We start from the raw sequence: 16,309 nt of genomic DNA, 5'->3' as shown, positions 1-16,309 counted from the left end.
GAAACTTGTAGATGGTTTTCAGGGGCAGTTAATATCCTGAAAAGAAAAAAATCGTTGAAATCTCATCTTCTGGAAATGTCTATCAATATTCAGGTATTAAATGGATTATTGTAGGCAACAGTCCTTCAGTAGCCCCCACGGAAGGGGTGGGGATTGAAGACTTTAGTTTGAAATAAACAATTAACAAAGGAAACTTAAAAGTTTAGTTGAGGACTCCTCCTCAAAATTCTGGTTGCTTTAATAATTAGAATTTCCATAATAGTCTCAACAAAAGCCACTAATGGACCGCAGTGAAATCCTATTTCAGTATCATGAAACTGTTTTTAATCTGAAGCTTTTTCTCTTTGACATTTTTACTCTTGAATTAAATGATAAAACTATAGATTTTCGGAACATTTTGGAGATCACGAAAGGGCATTGTGCGTTCTCTTACTGGGTGTACTGACGTTCCAGTAAGTGTCAGGTTGAGGATGGGAATCAGGAGGACTTCGAGTACTTAGATCTTGGATTCCCACAACTAGGAAAGTTGAATTGCAGGACTGGCTCTTTTCTGGTAATATTTGGACACCTTGGGAAAGGTGAATAACAGCCTTCAACTTGGGCCCCGAAACTTCTCTGTTAAATTATTTTTGTAACTTAGTCCCCTGCCCATAAAACAAAGACTAACCAGTCAGAGACTTGGCTTTCTACGGATTATGTCAACTAGTCAAGGTAAGAGATTAGCACGGAGCTTGGCACAAGAGAGCATTGCTTCATCCAGAGCACTTAACCAATGCTGGGATCCCCACCAAGTGTCCAGTAGGCGAAGGAGCCGGAGGGCAGTGGAGCGAGCGTACTTGGGGCTCAGACCCACCCCAGACACGCGTCTTCTCGGCCCTGTTCGGGACCTAGAGCCCGAGGGCCTCTCCCCTCGGCCTTGGCCTTGGCGTCTACTGGGCGGTGGCGCGGTGCGCTCACTCCGCCCCCAGCGGGCTGGGGCGGGGACACCGTCCCCCGGGAAACGGGACGCGCTGCTTGTCCCAGGCCTTCGCCTCGGCCTGCGAGGCTACGGCTGTGCGCAGTGGCGCGGCTGCTAAGTAGCAGCAGGTGGGAGGCTAGGGTCTGCGCTCGCGGCGACCGCGGAGGAGGGTGGGCGCTTCCGGAGGTGTCTTCGCTCACTTCGGGGGGCCCAGAGTCTCGGGTGAGGAGCCAGTCGGCCCCGCGTTCCCTCGGACGGTTGCCCAATGGCAGCCCAGGTGGCAGCCCGAGAGGCGCGAGACTTCAGAGAAGCCCCGACCCTTCCCCTAATCTCGGGGGCCGGCCTGGAGGCAGTGGGCGCTGTGGAGCTCGAGGAGGAGGAGGAGGAGGAGGAGAACGAGGAGGAGGAGAACGAGGAGGAGGCGGCGGCCAGGAGAGCGCGGAGTTTCGCCCAAGACGCGCGGGTGCGCTTCCTCGGCGGCCGCCTGGCGATGATGCTGGGGTTCACGGAGGAGAAATGGAGTCAGTATTTGGAAAACGAGGACAACCGGCAGGTTCTTGGGGAGTTTCTGGAAAGCACCAGCCCGGCTTGCCTTGTGTTTAGCGTCGCCGCCTCGGGGCGCCTTGCGGCTTCCCAGGAGGTAAGAGACGACGGGCAAGGGGACCAGCCCATCCAACAAAACTACCTAGGGGAGACAGCCCAGTCGCGCCCCTTTGGATTCCCGCGGGGCGCTCACTCGGGCACTTTAAAAAACTTGGCTTGAAGTCCCCATCTTGGCTTGAAGGCCCGCGGGACTCCTCCCCACGTGCACCCACTCTGCAGTTTAGCAGCTGCAGGTCAGTTTCCTAGGTCAGCAGTTTGTATCTGACCGAGAATCCCCCGTTGAGCCTGCTCGACCAGGATAATGCAAGAAAACCAGCGCTTTCTTTAGCTGCTTGGGTGTTAGGCGCAAGGTGGGCTTTCTGTGCCAAACAACTTGCGTTTCAGTTGCTCTTGGGTCACTCTGGAGGCACATCCTTTAAAAACTGTGGTGTTTGGCAGAGCGCATATAACTTGTCACGTATTTTGATTACGTGCCAACAACACTTCACCCCAGGCAAAAACATTGAGTCCTTAAAAAGGAATGACCATGCAATCTCCGTACACATGGGTGTTTACTGAACATTTAGAGGGAGCAGTTCCCTCCTTCCTTTTCTTCCTTTTTTTTCTTTTTGAATTTAGATGATTTGTCCACTAAAAGGTTAACGTATCACCTAACGTACAGCACTTGTATTTAGTATTTTTCAAGTATGATGAGTTTGGAGCAAGATTCACAATTTTTAAGTAGCGCAATGCTCAGTTTAACATGTTATATCGTTTTATCACTAGCTGTGGTCATTGTAATAGTTGGGAAATAGGATCTCAGAGAAGAAAGAGAGTAATAGGAAGGCTGCCTTAGGGTATTATGAATTTTGAATTCTATTGTTTTAGGACTCTTCTAATTGTAACTTTAAAAAAAATAAGTTTGTCAGTAGACAAGGCGATAGAACACAACTCTAGTATTACCTAAGTTATTATAATGTTCAATAGAATGACTCAGTAGTTGTGGAAATGTTAGCATGTTTTGGTTATACATTTCTATTCTTTGATAGAAATACAAATTAACCTCTTGGGCCTGTCTTTATCTCAGTTTGGCTTATTTCCAAACCAGAGAAGAGTATAAAAAATAACCCTTCAGGATTGAAACATTCTACGTGCCTACATGCTCCTTATTTGTTTTTAGTTATAAGATTTTTTTTTTGGTGTATAATGATCTGGTATAATTGGCATGCCTTTAAAAGGTGATATTTCCACACCAGTAATGCTGTGCAATTAGCATTGTAAAAGAACAAAGAAAACTGTATACTCTCTGCATACTAGGGAAGAGTGGTAGAAGGACCTTGTTTATAGGGCAGGCAAGACGCCAGGTTTTGTTTCTTCTGCTAGCAGTACAGCTACAAGTTGGATATAGTAAATCCTGCTTGTTAACAAGAAAACTACTTGAACTAATTATCTTGCTCTTGTTTTAGATTCCAAGAGATGCAAATCATAAACTTGTTTTTATTTCCAAGAAGATTACTGAAAGCATTGGAGTAAATGACTTTTCTCAAGTGGTTTTATTTGGAGAGTTACCTGCGTTGTCTCTTGGACATGTATCTGCTTTCCTCGATGAGGTACTGGTCTGTCTTTAATATTTAAAGCTTTCACTTATCTCCATGACATTTGGAATTATTTAGGACAACTCTGATAATTAAAAAAAAGAAGAGCTAGGAGGGGACAGGAAGGGGATGGGGGTGGTTTAAAAAAAAAAAAAAAAAAAAAAGCTTGTAGAAGCCAGGAGTCTCTAGCCAGGTGGATGGAGTCATAACATCTAGACTGTTCCTGAAAGGAGCTCATGCTTACTGATGCTAATATTCAACAGGTGGCAATTGCAGGGATCATTCTCTCCCTTTCTTCCTTCCAAGATAATAGAAGCAAATAAAAAGCAACTTGAATAGGCTCTTGCACCTTAGCAGTAGGTTTTAAACTTCACATTCAGAGTAGAGACAAATTTACACTTTGAAAATGAGTATTATCAGTTCCTTTTTATACTTGTTAGAAACTAACAGTTAAAGACTAAGATTCACTCATGGCAGATAATGGGAAAAGGTGATGAAAGTGTTAGAAATGGTTCTTAAAATTTGTTTTTCTCCTCTTAAAATAGAGAAATAGTCTTCAACCAATGTTACTGACACTTTATTGTGCATAAGAACTGCCTGGGGATTTTGTGAAAGAGGTTGGTTCATTCAGTCTACAGTGGAGCCCGAGGTTCTGCATTTCTAACCTGATGCTGATGCTCTTTGTTTGTGGACTAGCTTTGAAGAACAACTGCCAAATAACCAGGTTCCATGGAACTAGAACCTGGCTCTCAAACTTTGCTGAACGTTAGGATCACCTGGGGGAACTTTTAACACAATGCCCTGGGTCACACCCATACCAATTAATTTAGAACATCCTGAATGGGAGCCAGGTAGCAGCAGTTGTTTAAGATTCCCAGGTGATTCTAATGTACAGTGAGCTTTGGGAACCACTGGGTTAGGTATCTGTCTACAAGGCCAATTTGTAAATCAGACCTCTGTAATCAGTGTAGTCCTGCCAAGGCCGATATTTAAGGTAGGAAAAATTGCTGACATATTTATTACTAGTTATTTACCAGTCTCTCGTGATCACACCTCTTCTACTTTTTGAGTCTCTTCTTCTGTCTTTTCGAAGGGAGGTATTTTCCTGCTGGACTAACCAAAGTCTTTCACCCCTAACTCCCATATCCTGCCTGGGTTTCCCTTCACTCCTGTTGAATTTAATTGGCTTTAGCTCATTTCAGGGAGGTGCTAGGAAGACAGTCTTTTAACTTCAATACCAGGAACAATTTTTGGTATGCAGCAGGTGCTCAGATTTTAATTGAACTGAATCTGATGACTTTGGTTCAATATGAGAATCTAGACCACTATCAACTGGAACTTGGAGGGGCAGGGCTACATATGAAATTCTTACTCTACTCTCTGTGTCTGGCAACAGAAGATACAAGCCTTTTTCAAATTTCTCTACTCTTTCTTTATCTCAGTACCAGGATCTGCTTAACATTCTGAAAAAGGTATGCCTGCTCCTCAACATTATGATGTGTTTCCATATGTTGTTATTTGTCACCAGATTGTATTATATAATTATACTTAGCAAAAGTACATAAAATGTCATATGGTTATTTCTTTATGTATCATGTTGGCCCACATTTCAAAAGAAACAATAATTGTGAATGCTTACCAAGACATAAAGAAAATATCATTTGGTTCTTCTCAGTCAATATCTGGGCCCCATCCTTGGAAATTCCAATTTAAAAAATCTAGAGGGGCCCAGGCTTCTGTATTTTGAAAGTGTTTCCTCAGTAATTGTATTGAATGGTTTAAGAACTGTCATAAAGAGAAACCCCACAGTTTAAAAAGAGAAACAGAAGGTAAGTAAAGAGATCCACAGCAAAGGTACATTTGCTCTTTTATCTATAGGTGTATATGTCCTTGGTGGACCTGACTTTGGTTCATAGAGAAAGTTTATTTTTCTTACAAATGCAAAAACTATACAAACTTACAACTAAAATAAGACAAAACCTCAAATTAATTGACTTACTTTGTATATATTTGATAAAATTTATTGTAATTAATAAGTACATCCCAGGTCTATTTGTTTTAAATGATATTTCTAGGGGTACTTTAGCTGTTTGAATTACTAATTGCTTTCCAGAGCATGTGGCTCAGAATTTCGTAGTGTTTTATCCCCAGCTCATGACACAGACATTAAGTTTTAAAAGAAGTTGGCTTTGTCATGGAATAATGTGAGAAACACATTTATCCTTCCAAACCCAAAGGATGAACTCGGAGACACGCAGTACAGCAGAAGCAAGACTTTTAATGGCGGTCTTGCAAGATCGGGTGTTTAGTAGGCAGGCACACCCGGGGCAGTTACAGCAGGTAATTTACCTCCTAGCACGTAAGCCCCTCTCCCAGTTCCTCAGTGGTTGAGTACTATGGGGTTACAATATTCCTGGACATTGCCTAAGTTTCATTATGGCCCTTATAATGTTCTACCCTAGCCCCCTTCCTCACTTAATTTTTGATTTCCCAGTAACGAAACTTTCTTCCCTTTTATGGGCTGACTCCTCTTCTGTATTCTGTTTGCTTATCATGACTTTCTACATGCATGAGCCATGAGGTTTGTCATATCCTCAGGCTGGCTGCCAGTGCTTAGATTTATCATGCCTTGAAAACTGACCATATAAAATGTTTTCTCACAAATTCCCTCCTCTTTTCTATTTACTTTCTTTGGTTTTATTTTTATCTAAACCCTTTTGGTTCTTGAATCACTCTAGAAGTTGTTTACTTTTTTCCTTATGGGAGAGCAAGTTTAATTTGGTTTCTAGTAGTAGCAGATTATTTTGCTAGTAAGTTATGCACATTTGTTTATTAATAGCTATTTTAATTTTTGTGCTAGTCCCCTTACACAGGGGGAATACAACATCCCACTGCTGTTAAGACTCCTGCCACAATTATGAGAGATGTAAGGATTGAACCTATCATACCTTTTCATTTTTTAAAACAACCTTCTACCCAACCCATTAATGGGTTATTAATTTCAGCATTTTTTGCTAGTTTGTTGGCTAGGGTTGTTCTTGTAAAGCTCTTGTGATGGTGCCTTCTGGGGCGGTATTCTTGGGAATGAAAATGCAACACTTCCCACCCAGCGTAACACATACACCCCCTTTTTCTGCTAGTATCATGTCTAGTGCAAGCCTGTTTTCTCAGGCTATTTGGCTGGTGGCATTTAACTGGCTAGCTACCCCTTTGAGAGTGTCCTTAGTATAACTGATGAATTTTTGTTGAATATAATAGATATAGTTAATCCATATTTTTATTAATAGTTGACCACCAAAAGAGTACTAACTTAAACCCAGAGCTCTTTGGTTTTGGGCCTTAAATTTATTAGGCACCCCCCTAGGGACACCTATTGAGTTAACATATATATTGGGATTAAAAGAATTTGTCATATATCTCCGATTTTGGTGGCCATATGTATTTTCGGGTATCTTAGGAAATGCCAGAGTGAAGGCAATTGGACTAAAGCACAAGTCCTGATCCAACTGGACAGTAACAGGTTACAGAGGTTCCTTTTCCCACAATACCACCAGCCATTAGCCTGGGGCATATGCAGAGCTGGGTAATTGCCATTGCCTGACTCACTCGTGATGTTTAGAAAGTGGATACAAGTTGAGAGTTCTCCTATGGGCTTATTGAAGTTTGCCCCCTGCCTAGAGAGGCAAGAGGAGTAGTTCATATTCTCTATGGAGAACGAGGGAATTGCTCTGGGATCTGACCTCTGCAATGCGGGAAAGAGCAATGACAGACTTTTTTTTTTTTTTTGAGATGGAGTTTTGCTCTTATTGCCCAGGCTGGAGTGCAATGGTGCAATCTCGGCTCACTGAAACCTCTGCCTCCCCAATTCAAGCAATTCTCCTACCTCAGCCTCCTGAGTAGCTGGGATTACAGGCACCACTGTGCCTGTCTAATTTTTTGTATTTTTAGTAGAGACAGGGTTTCGCCATGTTGGCCAGGCTGGTCTTGAACTCCTGACCTCAGGTGATCCACTCACCTTGGCCTCCCAAAGTCCTGGGAATACAGGCATGAGCCACCGTACCTGGCCAATGACAGACTTTTATAAGTCTCATTTCCCCATGCATCGTTGTCCTGGTATGGAGCCAACACACAGTGCATTTCTTTAGGATTGGTATTCCATCCTAGGGGAAACAGAACCACCTGTGCCTGAAGTTGTTCCACTTCATATCGGCTACTCTTGTTGAGGGCTTGTACTGAAAATTTGACCCAGGCATTCATATTCCCATACTCTGTCTCGATTTCTAAGGTTTGCTTTAAATCCTTTACCTTAATTATTTTTACCCTTTTAGGGTCATTTGGTGAACTAAAGTGATTATTAGGGTTTAGGGTTGGAGTAGTCCCAGGCAAATGGGGGATTGAGTTTTTTATTAGTTTGAGAAAAAATTGCCCTAGGGGGTTTTTCCCTGTGGTGTTTGCACCAACCCATATAACCGAGATGCTACTTTTGGTTCTTGGTTTAGAAGAGCTGGATTATCAATGGTGATGAGTATAGGATTGCATTTTAAATTCTGGCAGTTACTTGGTGGGGAGCCCTTGGACAGATGTAATTTATTCTTTAAGGGTCTCCAGGCTGGAGTTACCCACCCCATGTTTACTGTCCAACCCTGAAATTGGGTAGTCCACCATATATTATCCCAGCTGGGGCAGGGTGATATTCTACTATAACCTGTATTTGGTTCAGGGAAAAGATATTTATCCACTTGAGAGAGCTGTTTCTGGTTTTCCACATTCCTACAAGGTAAAACCTGGCAGGCATTAAATCTTATAGTTTGGGATGCTACCGTCTTGGTTACATTAATAAGCGACCTGATTGGGTAGGGAGGAGTCCCCTGCCAGTTTCCATTTTGATCTGCTCTTTGTATAGTAGCCCATCCCAGCCATATTAACTTCCAAAATGGGGCCAGCCTATGTTTTCTTTTTAGATTTTTCTGAGTTAACTTGAAGGGTTCCTTAGGTGACCCATGCACTTTACATTCGTCTTTTTTTCTCCCTTACATTTTTTTTTAACCAGTCCCTTGACTTGAGTATAGTGAGTTCACCCCAGTTTAGCTGTTTGCACAGCCAGCTCAGTGGTCAGGAGCACTGATAGGGACCTTTCCAGCTTAGGTGGAGCTTGTCTTCTTTCCAAGTCTTGGTCAGCACCAAGTTGCTGGGCTGGAAGTAGTGAGCCGTGAACTCAAGAGGTGAAGTTTGAGTCAGAAGTCCTTTTAACCTAAGGGATAACGGGGTGAAGTATATGCCCAGTATATAATTTCTTAAGAATTGATCCTTGGTTTCTGTAGTAGGGAGATGTCTAGCTGTGCCCAAATATGGGATCTCATATAATAACTTGTAGAGGGATAATCCCAAGTCTTTTCTTGGGGCTGTTCTAATCCTAAGGAGTGCTACTGGGAGACATTTGGTTCAAGGCATTTAGTTTTTAAGATTAGTTTGGTGATATGCTTTTGGAGAGTTTGATTCATTCTTTCTGCCTTTCCAGAGGAAGGGGGATGCCAAGGGGTGTGATAATCCCATTTAATTTGAAACCTTCCATAATTCCCCTTAACACCCTTGAGGTAAAGTGGCTCCCATTGACAGGATTAATGTTTTCCATGAGGCCAAATCTAGGTACAGCCTGCTTTAATATTATTTTGACCACATTCCCAGTGGTGGCTATGGAAGGGGAAGGGCTTCTACCCAGCCAGAAAGGTGATTTATGATTATCAGTAAATTCTTTAGTCTTTCTACTTTGGGCATTTCTGTGAAATCTGCTTGAATGCTTTCAAATAATCTTAGTCCGGGAGGTCTTTCTCCCATGGCCTGTTTTATAATCACCTTTTTGTTTGTCTTTTGACAAGTTACACAACTTCCACATACTTATTTAGTGAGGGTATAAATCCCTATACACACCCATAATTCCTAAGTATTGCATCACACAGAGCCTGGGGTCCCCAAAGACTCCCTTTGTGTAATATAGATATTAGTTTTCTCATGGAGTTTACTTATTTCTCTCCCTCAAGAAGTACCCATTTGCCATCTTCAGTTTGACCGCTGTCATGTCTAATTCTTCCTTCTTCTCTCTGATAAACTGGGGCCTTAATACTACCTTAGGGATGTTTGGGATCAGGCTAAATAGTCTTCTGATTTCTTCCTCCAGGAAGGCTTGCTCAGCAGTGCCATCTGCAAGCTTGTTTCCTGTAGCTTCTATAGTGTCCCCTTTTTGATGACCATTTACATGAACTATGGTTACCTCTGCTGGAAGCAGGATGCTTTCTAAAACCTGTTTGACCAGTTCCCCGTGTACCAGTTCTTTTCTGCTGCTATTTATTAGGCCCCACTCTGTCCAGATTTTTCCAAAAGTGTGTACCACCCCACAGGCATATTTAGAATCAGTATATACAGTGCCTTCCTAGGCTTTAAGGAGCTTTAGGGCCTGGTTAAGACCATATAATTCACAGGTTTGGGCTGACCAGCTGTTAGGTAATCTACCTTTCTCACACAAGAAGTGTTTATTCCCATCAATGACAGCATGGCCATTATGTCTCTTGCCATCTATCACTTGGGACGACATATCCACAAACAGCCTTATCCCATCATGTAGTGGAGCTTCCCTAAGGTTTGGTCTAACTTTTGTTTGGTATTCTATGATATCTAAGCAGTTCTGGTCTGATGTCTCTCTTTTTCTCCTCTCCTTTCCATAGGAAACCAGCTGGATTTAGGCAAATATTTGTTGTTACGAGCAAATCATTTTTTTAACTACTATGGCTTCATATTTTAGAGTCTGAGAATCTGTTAACTATCTCCCGGCTTTTGACTTAATATATTCCTGCCCCAGTGTGGGTTGCTTACTGTTAGGGCCCCACCAAAGGTTAGCTTTCCACTCTCCTAGCAGCAGGGCTGTGGCAGCACTGCTTGTACACATTCAGGCCACCCCTGAGAGACAAGATCAAGAAGCTTGGAGGCAGAAGCAACAGGTTCCCTCTTCCCTCCCCAGGTTTGGGTGAGCACCCCAAGGGCCACTCCCTGGTCCATTGTTACAAACAGATGGAATGGTTTCTCTAAAAAAGGGAGGGCCAGGACCAGGGCTGTAATGAAGGCCTGCTTTAGCTGTTTTACTGCCCGAATTTCCTTTGGGACCATTGCAAGGGATCAGGTTTCTCTTCTAGTAACTTGAGATACGAATCTTTTTTTGAGCATGAGTTAATTTATTACATACAGTAGTCAGTTAAACCTAAAAATTTTTGGAGTTCTCTCTTTGTCTTAGGCAAAGGCAGACCCACTATTCCCAATATTCTTTCTGGGTTTATTCTTCACTTCCCTTTACTAATTAGGTGTCCTAAGTATTTAACTTCTTTTTCTACAAACTGCAATTTGTTCTTAGAGACTTGCAATCCCCATTCGTCTGTGAAATTAAGTAAGCTTATGGTGGTTTCTGATACCTCGGCCCTCTTCTCCTCAGGAATTAAAAGATTATCTATGTATTATAACAACTGGTTTCCCCTGGAAGGTTGGAATTTCTCCAGGACCTTTTCTAAGATTTGACCAAATATGTTTGGGGCTTCCATGAAATCTTGCGGCAGCACAGTCCAACAGTACCATTATTTTCTCCCAGTTAATAGGATTTTCCTATTTAAAGGCAAAGAGGTCTCTACTCCTAAAGTCTAGGGACATGCCCAGAATACATCTTTTAGATCCACCACACTGAACCACTTATGTTCACAGGGTATCTTACTGAGGAGGGTGTAGGGATTAGGCACCACAGGGTGATAGGTCTGGACAATTTAATACATAGCCCTTAGATCTTGCACCAATCTCAACAACCCATTAGGCTTTTTGACTGAGAGAATTGGAGTGTTGTATGGGTGACACGCAGGGTTTTAATAGTCCATCTTTCATTAATACCTTTGTTACCAGTTGGAGATGCTTTCTCCCTTCAGTATAAATGGGATTTTTTTTTTTTGCAAACTACTTCTCTTGGTTGTTTTAGTTTAATTTGTAAGGGTGTGATTATTAACCCTCCCCTGTTGCCTTTTCTAACCCAAACAAGGTTATTAATTTTCTTTCCTCCTCCTCTTTTGGGAGGCCCATTATTATTATTTTTTGTCCTTCCTTTATTCCTAATCCTAAACCCAATCCCACAATCAAGTTTCCACTCAGGATGTTAGTTTCTGCTTTAGGAACATATAAGAGTGACCAATTTATTTTGGTCCCAATCTAATTAACATTTTCTTGAATATCGGAACCTGAAGTCCCTCCCCTTTTACCCGATACTATCAATTTTTCCTTAGAGAGTTCTGTACCCCTTGGTTGGTGACTTAGGGAGGAGCAATCCACACCAGTATCAACCAAAAATGTCACTTCTCCCTCGGGTCCCACCTTCAAATTTATTCAGGGCTCCTGATGGAACCTACTCAGAAGGAACTCTCCCCCCAGTCTTCATCAACGGTCATGAGGTGGATCACCATTTCTTTTTTCCATTTAGGGCATTCTTTTTTAAAATGCCCTGGCTTTACATACTTGTAACATCCCCTCATAGTCTTAGGAGCTTTTCCATGTATTTCCCTTCTTTCTTTGTGTCGATATCTATCATTCTCTTTGTCTCCTTCGAGGGGGATCTTGATCTAACCTTTTTTTGACTACCTCTTCCACGGTGGAACCATGAGTTTCATTTTTATTTATGCTTCTCTTCCTCTCTCCCTACAAAGACCTTCTGAGCCTCCCTTAGTAATTTCTCAATTGGTTTCTCATTCCATCCGTTAATCCTTTGTAATTTTTTTTTAATGTCAGGCCAGCTCTTTCTTACAAAGTTAACCTTCAAAAAGCCTTGCCCTACTGGGTCCTCTGGATCTAATCTGGAGTATTTTCTTATCTAGTCTCTGACCCTCTGCAGGAATGCGGAGGAAGTTTCCTCTTTTGGTTTTTGTTGAATCTCCAATGCCTTTGAGACCTTTTGTGTCCCAGTAGAGGACTTTTTGATCCTTTTTATTATTAGTTCCCTGAGGTTCTGCATTTGTGTCTGTTCTTTGGGATTCTTTGTTGTTGTTGTTTGTTTGTTTGTTTGTTTTTTGAGGGGGAGTCTCACTCTGTTGCCCAAGCTGGAATGCAGTGGTGCAATCTTGGCTCACTACAACCTCCACCTCCCAGGTTTAAGTGATTCTCCTGCCGCAGCCTCCTGAGTAGCTGAGATTACAGGTGCGTACCACCATGCCCGGCTAATTTTTATATTTTTTAGTAGAGGTGAGGTTTTGCCGTGTTGTCTAGGCTGGTCTTGAGGCCTTGACCTCAGGTGATCCACCCACCTCGGCCTCCCAGCATGCTGGGATTACAGGCATGAGCCCTGCACCTGGCCCCCGGTATCATTATTATCTCGTTTGGGATTGACATTTGGAAATTTTTGTTCAGCTGGCAAGACGTCTTGCCCGGTGGGTTGTTACCTCTCCCAGATGGTTATGGCCCCTCTCCTAATCATTCCCCTTTCTTTTCCTGTGAAAAGGGTACTTGTGATAGACATCATTTCAGCCCAGGTGTAAAAGCTGGGTTCTAGGAATTGGTTCGGCTGGTTTGCTAAACCCAGGGGATGTTTTAGAAGTGGTTTCATTTCCTTCTTGAAATTCCTAACTTCAGTACTTGTAAGAGGAGCATTTACAAAGCCAATCTCTCCCTGTGTATGGGAGCTTCCCTAAGAGGGAATATGCTAGATGTCTGCTGTGTGGAAGGGATAGAGAAGTTCTCAATATCCTCTTACACTGTTCTAATTATTTTCTCAAATTTGGATAAGGATTTAAAGGAGCAGTTGGTTAGACTCTGCCATGGTCTGCAGGTCTTTCTTCCTCTAACCCTCCTGCTGCCCCTTTATTTTCCTGTCCCCTATTTTGTGAGACACATGGAGGGGGTACGGATGATGGGGGTCCCAGGGCTTTTCACTGGGCAGGAGCTTTTTACTAGGCTTCTTTTCTTCTTTGAAGGGGAACATGGGGGGCTAATTCCTTGATCCAGCAGAGAGTGTAACCCATCTCCTCTTGTGAGGATGGAGTTTTATCATTCATATAGAGAATTAAAGCTTGGCACACCCAATTTTTATCTGAGCCAAACAGGCCAAAAGACCAAAGGCTTAGGAATGGGGTCTTTAGGCCAGATAAACAGCAACACTTTATCATCTTTTGCCTTTCCTTGTCCCTGATTCAAGGGTTGTCCCTCCAAACCTCATTCTTCCCAAAGGACTATCTGGGGGAATGTCAGAGGGAGTCTCTTTGGCTCCCTCTTTCCTTTGGCCCATAGGCCTAGAATTTCTGTCTCTCATTTTTGGTCAGTCTTTGTGTCCAAGCTTTTCCCTGTGTACTCAACCCCCCACTACTGGAGGTTTCTTGCACACCCCAATTGCTTTGCCTGTCTCTGGACATTTCCCTCGTGGGAGAACAGAACTATGGATTGGAATTCGAACTCCGCACTTGCTTCATATCTATGTTATATCTCATTTACACACATTTGACCTCTGAAAATGCCCAACCACCAAGGCAGTACTTATAGTCCAATTTTCCTCCCTTGGCTCGTGCATGACGTTGCCTGGTTTTCGTGGTGCCTGCTTTTCTCCCTGTGTTGCCTCCACTGCCTCCTGAATAACAGTCTTGGGTTTGTTTATGGCCTCTGCAGGGATCCAGGACGCCTGGACAGAGTGGGCCACTTAAATTTTGTGGGACGTGTTTCCGCCCTCGCCTGGAGTCCTAGTCTACACAGGCACAGAGATCCCAGACAAGCCCCCAAGTTTGTGAGAAACACATTTACCCATCTGAACCCAAAGAATGGACTTGGAGACACGAAGAACAGTGGAAGCAAGACTTTTAATGGCGGTCTTGCAAGATTGGGTGTCTGGTAGGCAGGCACACCCGGGGCAGCTATAGCAGGTCATTTATCTCCTAGCATGGAAGTTCTTCCCCCAGTTCCTCATTAGTTGAGTACTATGGGGTTACAATTCTCACAGACATTGCCTAAGTTTCATTACCTCCCTTATAAGGTTGTACTCTGGTCGCTTTCTCCGCTTAAGTTTCGATTTCCTAACAATGAAACTTTCCTCCCTTTTAGGGGCTGACCCATTCTCTACATTCTGTTCACTTTTTGTGACTTTCTAGGTGCCTGAGCTGGGTGATTTGTCACATCTGCAGGCTGGCTGCCAGTACTTAGATTTACTATGCCTCAAAAACGGATCCTTTAAAATGTTTTCTCAGAATAGTAAATAGAGTGAAGTCTGAAACAGTACCCAGTACATTAGAAATGTTGAATAACTTTAATTTTCTTTGAGCCTGACTTTTAGAAAAAGCTGTTGATATCAAGGACTTAATCTAGAAAACAGTCTCCCAGTAGGTAATGCATGTTCAGCCCAACAAATCTAAACTTTTTTCTTTCCAATTTTTATCTTAGATTCAAGAGGTACATGTACTGGTTTGTTACCTGGGTAAATTGTATGTCATGGGAGTTTGGTATACAGAGAGTTTGTTACCGAGGTAATCAGCATAGTATCTGACAGGTAGTTCTTTAGTCCTCACCCTTGTCCCACCCTCCACCCTCAAGAAGGCCACAGTGTCTGTTGTTCTTTTCTTTGTGTCCATATGTACTCAATGTTTAGCTCCTAGTTATTAATGTAAGTGAGAACATGCATGGTCAGGTGCGGTGGCTCACACCTGTAGTCCTACCACTTTGGGAGGCCAATGAGGGCGGATAACTTCAGGCTAGGAGTTTGAAAGCAGCCTGACCAACATTGCAAAATCTTGTCTCTACTAAAATACAAAAATTAGCTGGGCATGGTGGCACATGCTTGTAATCTTGGCTACTCGGGAGGCTGAGGCAGGAGAATCGCTTAAACCCAGGAGACGTGGAGGATGGAGTGACCCGAGATCTTGCCACTGCACTTCAGCCTCAGTGACAAAGTGAGACTCTGTCTCAAAAAAAATAAATAAATAAATAAAAAATAAAAAAAGTGAGAACATACAGTATTTGGTTTTTCTGTTCCTGTATTAATTTGCTTAAACCTAAACTCTTCAGCCTGTTTGCAGAGTTCTTCACAAACTAACCCTGCCTTCCTCACAGCCCAAGTATTGCCATTTCTCTCAGGGGTACTGGTTCTATTTCCAGGATGGTCAAACTGGCAGTTTCCTACAAGCACCATGCTCCCTGAGTCCCCACGATTTTATCAGTGTTCTAATTTCTGGAATGCTTGGTGTCTTACTCTGTTCAGGTTGCTATCACAAAATACCAAGACTTGATTGTGTATAAATACTGGACATTTATTTCTCACAGTTCTGGAGCTGGAAGTTCAAAATCAAGGCAATAGTAAATTCAGGTGTCTGAAGGCTGCTTCATGGTTTGTAGACAGCCCCTTCTAGCTATGTCTTCACATGGTGGAAGGGGCGAGCAAGCTCCGTTGGTCCTAATTTATAGAGACACTAATCCCATTCATGAGGACTCGGCCGTCATGACAAATACACCTCCCAAACACTCCACCTCCTAATACCATCATTTTGGGGGTTAGGATTTCAGTATATGAATTTTCAGAGGACATATATTCACATCATAACACCTGCCTTGCCCTGTTCTTTCATCTTAAATATTCAAACCAAGTAACAACTTTTCTGGCAAGTCTTTCTTAATACCATTCCCTCCCAGAGGCAGATATTTCTCCCATGTTTTCATATGCATCCTGGACATACCTCTAATCATGACAGTTCTTATCTTGAGTGTCATAGTTCCAGGATCTCACCTACTGAGCTCACTGAGGGCAGGGACTATCTTGTACTAATCTCTGTATTACTAGCGTGACATGTAATGGGTGCTAAGTAGGAAAAGGTAATAATAATAATATTTGGAGACATTTGTTTCAACACCATTCAAAAATGAAAGTGAATTTTCAGCTTGTTTTTAGTTAACTAGAAGATTGTATCATCAAACTAAACTCTAAAAGGGTAGAATAAACATTTTCTGAGCATTTTGGCTAATTCAAGTTTTATAGTAAAATGTTTATAAACTGGACAGATTATATATAGATTATATCAGAAAAATGAAAAAAAGTTTAAAATGAATAGATACTTGAAGGGAAAGCAAGAAGAGACCAACTTCATTAATGCAGCATTCTCTTACTAATTACATAATATATGCCAGGCTCTAG

General features: G+C 42.5%; 1 protein-coding gene across 1 annotated transcript in view; it reads left to right on the top strand.

Moving 5' to 3' along the window:
- Positions 1 to 984: 984 nt before the first annotated feature.
- DNAH11 (dynein axonemal heavy chain 11) overlaps positions 985 to 16,309 on the top strand; it is a 359,682-nt gene continuing 344,357 nt past the window's right edge. The window contains exons 1-2 of the mRNA XM_054559402.2: positions 985 to 1,598; positions 3,007 to 3,150. Coding sequence (XP_054415377.1) covers positions 1,224 to 1,598; positions 3,007 to 3,150 — 519 coding nt within the window. The 5' untranslated portion in view covers positions 985 to 1,223. The remainder of the gene's footprint in view (positions 1,599 to 3,006; positions 3,151 to 16,309) is intronic.

This window comes from Pongo abelii, chromosome 6 (genome assembly GCF_028885655.2).
Source record: "Pongo abelii isolate AG06213 chromosome 6, NHGRI_mPonAbe1-v2.0_pri, whole genome shotgun sequence".
Lineage (NCBI taxonomy): Eukaryota > Metazoa > Chordata > Mammalia > Primates > Hominidae > Pongo > Pongo abelii.
The sequence above is the reverse complement of the archived record's forward strand: the minus strand, read 5'-3'. Positions and strand labels throughout refer to the sequence as shown.